The 5,509-nt window shown below is 36.0% G+C and overlaps 1 protein-coding gene across 1 annotated transcript; it reads right to left on the bottom strand.

The window, feature by feature from the left end:
- Positions 1 to 637: 637 nt before the first annotated feature.
- OXSM (3-oxoacyl-ACP synthase, mitochondrial) lies at positions 638 to 5,020 on the bottom strand. Its single transcript, XM_015811722.1, has 3 exons — positions 5,009 to 5,020; positions 2,555 to 3,562; positions 638 to 1,080 (listed from the first exon to the last, which is right to left on the bottom strand). Exons 2-3 carry the CDS (start codon positions 3,535 to 3,537, stop codon positions 678 to 680), a joined length of 1,386 nt encoding a protein of 461 aa, XP_015667208.1. The 5' UTR covers positions 3,538 to 3,562; positions 5,009 to 5,020; the 3' UTR covers positions 638 to 677.
- Positions 5,021 to 5,509: the final 489 nt, after the last annotated feature.

Genomic DNA, 5,509 nt, shown 5'->3' with positions numbered 1-5,509 from the left:
TAGAAATACACAACTTTCTTCTCTTGAACGGAGATACATGCAAACGACATTAACAACTGTTTTGAAAGTGGCTGAAGAAGGCTAAGCTTTTCCTAAGGTGGACAGCACAATATCTCTTTGACTTAAACGTTGACTTGTAAACAGATCCTAAGGCAAATTTAGTAGAAGCATCCAAACAAGCACAAGGCACTTTATAACTTTTACTTTTCTTTAGTCTGATGCAGATCAGAGGAAAATTAACATCAAATTGCTGTTTGCTTTATAAAGTTGATATGAACTTTGAGCATTTTTTCTTACTATTCTGACTCTGAGTTAAAATGCAGAAGAAATTTAGTTCAGTCTGTCTATTGTGTTTCTTTACTAAAGTATTGTTTTTTATATATAAAGTTAGTCTATCTAATGAACGTAGATACGACCAACAGAGACTGTTATGTAGAGAACAAGTAAAGAGAACCATTCTTTTTTACCACGAGATAGGTATGGCAGAAATATGGCCAACAGGCTCGTCGGGTGACATTTGATGGGCCATGCTTCTTTTCAGACAAAGACCTTCCAAAACATGCTTGTGTCCAGGAAGTCACCCAATGCCCTTTTGAAACTCCTCCCATTGACCTATTAACAAACCCAGCCTTTAACCCAATAACTGCCAGGTTCCAGAATATATACAGATTATAAGCTTAAATATTACCAAAACACAATGATGCATTAGTTCCACCAAAACCAAAGGAGTTACTGAGAGCAATAAGCCGCTGTTTACTTTTCCATTCTTGTGGTACTAGTGGAACATAATTGAGATCAAATGGTAACTCTGTCCGATCCAGATTTAAAGTAGGTGGCAAAATTCCATGGTAACAAGCTAAAGCAGTAAAAGCTGCCTCAATAGCACCTGCAGCACCCAAGAGATGACCTGTTGCTCCTTTAGTTGAGGAGACTGCAAGGGCATAGGCATGACCTTTAAAAAGGTCTTTGATAGCTTGATTCTCTGCAGCGTCTCCTAGTGGAGTCGAGGTGGCATGAGCATTGATATATGTTACATCTTCAGGAGAAATTCCAGAATCTTTGATTGCTGCAGACATGCACCTTTGGAACAAAAAGGAAGAAATTAGCTTTATCAAATATCCATTTGTGTGCCTGAAAATAAGGAAACGTGCATCACTGGAAGGATATAAAATGTCATATATATATAAATGAGCTTTTCTGGGATCCCATCTATTGCAATCCTGCACTGAGGAGATGCTCACCTAAACCAAGAAGTATGAAGAACTTCACAATTAAATGTTGAATTCTTTAAGACATGAATAGACATCCTTTTCTTCTATACTGTAATTTTAATTTAAAAATGATATAGTATGTATTGCCAGGTTGATTAAACTAGAAAATTAAGTTCTAGTGAGCTGATAAATTTAATTATTTTGAACCTTCATTTGTGCTAGTTGGCAGAATATTTCATCAAATGCTATGTCACTCCTTAACTGTTATGTATCATGGAGCTGAACAAGCAGAATCAATTAATAGCTGTAAATGTAGTCTTTTTTACATAATGGGGAATCATCATTATTTTAAGAATGGGTAAGGCAAATTAGTTTAACATTTTATGGAACAGAATTCATCAGATCTAACCCCTATGTAGGTACCACATAATTCATCATTATTTCCTTATTTACAATGAGATAGCATGATTGTCCCATGATTATCTCCAATAATCACAATACTATTTCAAATGGCATTATCCAAATTTAAAACTATATCAGTTTCACATCCTTTCTAAATAAAAGCTCTATTTCACACTTTCTTTCACCAAATTATGAAAAACAGGTATTAAGCTAACAACTAGTACACTGGATCAGCTGTTTCTCAATTCCTTTTTAAAAATGAAACTATTATTTTGAATAATAATACATTTGAAAATGTAACTAAAAACTTAGAATAGTGTAAATGAAACAATAATATAAAGCCCAAGAAGCAGGCAAATAAATGAATAAAAATATTCATCAACCATCAAAAACAAATGAAAATGAAAAGACATCTTTGTAATAAACGTACTAATGCCAACCTAACGTTTATATGGGAAAACATTTTTTTCAATCAGAGTGTGACCACAAAAAAGGCTCTCTACCAGTGTACTACTTACATAATTTTAAAGGAAGTCACCTTAAAGGAAGGTATCCATGTCATATCTGGCTTTATCCTGGGAAGATGGGTGGTCACCAGAATTTGTCATTGAGCAAATAAAATAAATGCACAGCTGCATCTGGTGATTAGTTCAAATGACTGTTAAATGGCAGCCAAGGCTAACCCAGCAATGTAACTTTGTTTATAGAGTAAATAGCAAGTCACAGTATCTGCTCACTGACCATGGCAGTGCACCATTCTCTTTGCCAGCAGGCTCTTCACACATGGACACACACACACACACATCTGGTATCACTTTGTTAGCAAACAGATTTCTCAATTAGCTAGTTAATTCTCCCATATAAAAGACCTCTGATCAGCCAAAAGAAAGCCATTCCTACATTAGGAAATTATATCAATGATTTATGATAATAGTTGTTACCTTGAAGCTCCATCTCCATTTGGATCAGGTGCTGTAATGTGGCAGGCATCAGCTGACAGTCCATAGCCTAAAATTTCTGCATATGGTTTGACTCCTCTCTGAATAGCATGCATGTATTCTTCCAAAACCAAAACTGCGGCACCTTCTCCCATGACAAATCCTTCTCTTAGTGGATGGAATGGACAACAAGCTTTTTGAGGGTTTGAGTTAAAGCTAGTGCTCAGAGCCCGAGCTCTGGCAAATCCAGCCAGAGCCAATGGGCTAATACAAGCTTCTGTTCCTCCCGCCAACATCACATCAGCATCACCATGAACTATAAATCGAAAAGAGTCTCCGATGGCATGTGCTCCAGTGGTACAAGCAGTGGACACAGCATGGTTTGGTCCTTTCAATTGATGTTTGATACTAATATGACCTGCTGCCATATTGATCAAAATCTTTGGAACAAAAAAAGGGCTGACTTTGTTGTAGCCTTTTGTTTTGAATGTCAAAGCTGTATCATAGATATCTTCCAGTGGAACCATTCCCATTCCTATAGCCACACCAGCTTTCAAACTATCCTGGTCAGATTGCGGAGACCAACCAGAATCTTTTAATGCTAGATCAGCAGCACCTATGGCCATGATGGTGGCAGAAGACATAGCTTTGCTGTCTGATTTTGTTATAAAATTTTCTCCATGGAACTGACCTTCATCAACCCCTTTTGGCACGCAAGCAGCAACTTTACAAGGAACAGAAGCATATTCTTCCCCTTTAAGGGCAACAATCCCACAATTTCCTTGGAGAAGATTATTCCAAACCAACTGGGTTCCAACACCAAGAGGACATACTAATCCTATACCTGTGACAACAACCCTTCTTTGACTGTGAACTAACCTAGTATTCAGACATCTTTTATTGATATCTAGATATTGCTGTACTTGTGAACTTGGAAGGCAGAGGCTTGTAGCTCTGAATACAGTTCTCAAGTGCTGGAGAATCATCACTGTACTACTTCAAAGTTTATTCCTATGGAGAAGAGGAAAATAATATTATTATTTACAAGCTTTCACTAGGGGTAAAGTTTACATTTCTTATGACAGTAAAAAAAGTATTAATCTATTAAACATGCAACATATGATAATGTACATTTAAGTAAAATGAAATAAATGGTTTCTACATTCTAATTTTCAAGCCTAATTGAAAAATTTATGATTGCAATTTGACAACAGAGGTAAGGATCTTCTCATAAAAAGTGTATATTTCAGAGTCAAATTATTCATAAATTTTCAAGAAATGGCTCTTTGATCATACTAAATTCAACACATCCAATCAATGTATTAAACTCAAAAATATATGCATGGAAATTTTCAACTCAAACTTTAAAAGTTTTAATTATTATTTTATCTTTCTTGTAAAATTTTAGAAGTAGAACAAAACTTTGGGATTTTACTGCTTTTCACAAAAATAAATAAAATAATCTGAAAAATAACTATGCCATAGTTTTGTTATATATACTGTAATACACTTTAGCTTGGAAACAAACAGCGTAGGCTTGATTAGTGATTCTATGGGACACCATCAAAGATTATCAAGACTGGAAAACAGACTCAGAATTTTTTTAAAAAGTCCCAGAAAAAGGAAGGATATTGTTGCAATGAAAACTGTATGGATGATCAGCAACAATCTCAAAAACATGTTGCAACTGTCAACTTCATAATAAGCAATTCTGTTCATATCCCTGATTTGCACTATATAATTCTCTGAAGTTTAGCCCAATTGGCTCTTAAGCTTTCTGTTTCCTCTTTTTGGGGGAACAATAGCCATGAATTGCTTCAGGAGTAAAGGGCTGAAATATGTCCATAAAGACTTTTTATTGTCCGGAATGGTATAGGTCTCCTGCTTGAGAATGGGTTTGGACTAAGACACCCAAGATCCCTTCCAACCTTATTATTCTATGTTCTTTGTGTTTAACACCTAACCTGTTTTCAGAGGTCTTCTCACTGACTACAGTATGATGCTACTCTTTAAGAAACAGAAGTCTCCTCTTCAGCATATAAAACTTATTACTGCAAGGGGCTATTTGGATCTCAATGTAATTGGTAATAAAATGTAGACAGATTTTAATTCCAGATCACCAAAATTCAACTGCATGAGCAACAGATTTACTGTATTAATGAGCTAAGCCATAATAAATTTGACAGACCTTTCAAGTTTCACTTTCAACTGATATACAATGTTTCAGATCTAGGAAGTAACTCCCATAAAGGTAAATAGGATTTAACTTTACAGAAAAATAAAAATACAAATCATTTATCATTTTATATCAATATTAATATTCATGCTTAGAATTGCAGTGCAGATGCATCCAGTTGAGGCTTGTTATGGTGCAATTCATAACTGCCTTGTCTTCATTCATCAAAGGGATCCAGGTGATAGTGTTTTCTATTTATAAAACATCTTGATTTCCCTTACCATTTTTCTTATTTTCTTAAAAGAAAAAAAAATGGGAACAAGGAGGATAAGATCCATGCTGCTTTTTTGATTAAAACTGCCAAATCTGAATTGCAAAAACTGGATGAGCACTAGATTACAGGAGACTTTTCTTATCTTCTAATTACTGCCTGGCTTCTGCAACACATATCAGGCAGACATAAGACATTAGCATTACCAAAAATAATTTGCTTGAAAGCGCTAGAGGGTTACCATATCTACTACAGTAATTGACAACAAAGAAGGGTTATTTTGCTATCAATGCCATTTGGTAGCTCGGATTTCTGTAGCCCAGCGACGGCAAATCTTCAAGAAACCACTTCCCGATCCGTAAGGTTCGGTAAGTCCAGCAGGCTGGGTGGGGTGGGGTGACAATGTAGCTTCTGCGCATGCTCACCACTGGGACGGGGAAGCAGTCCTGTCTCACGAATGAAGGCGTCATCGCCGTCCCTTTCTGATTCACCATAGTCGGCGCCCCATTTA

The sequence above is a fragment of the Protobothrops mucrosquamatus genome, unplaced genomic scaffold, assembly GCF_001527695.2.
Source record: "Protobothrops mucrosquamatus isolate PMUCROS unplaced genomic scaffold, P.Mucros_1.0 scaffold47, whole genome shotgun sequence".
NCBI classification, from domain to species: domain Eukaryota; kingdom Metazoa; phylum Chordata; class Lepidosauria; order Squamata; family Viperidae; genus Protobothrops; species Protobothrops mucrosquamatus.
Note: the sequence above shows the minus strand (reverse complement) of the source record. Positions and strands in the feature narration are given on the sequence as shown.

Excerpts from the sequence above, each read along its gene's own strand:
- OXSM (XM_015811722.1), bottom strand. The coding sequence starts at position 3,537 with ATGATTCTCCAGCACTTGAGAACTGTATTCAGAGCTACAAGCCTCTGC. Across the intron at positions 1,081-2,554 it reads AATGGAGATGGAGCTTCAAG|GTGCATGTCTGCAGCAATCA; the intron begins GTAACAACTATT and ends TTTGTTCCAAAG.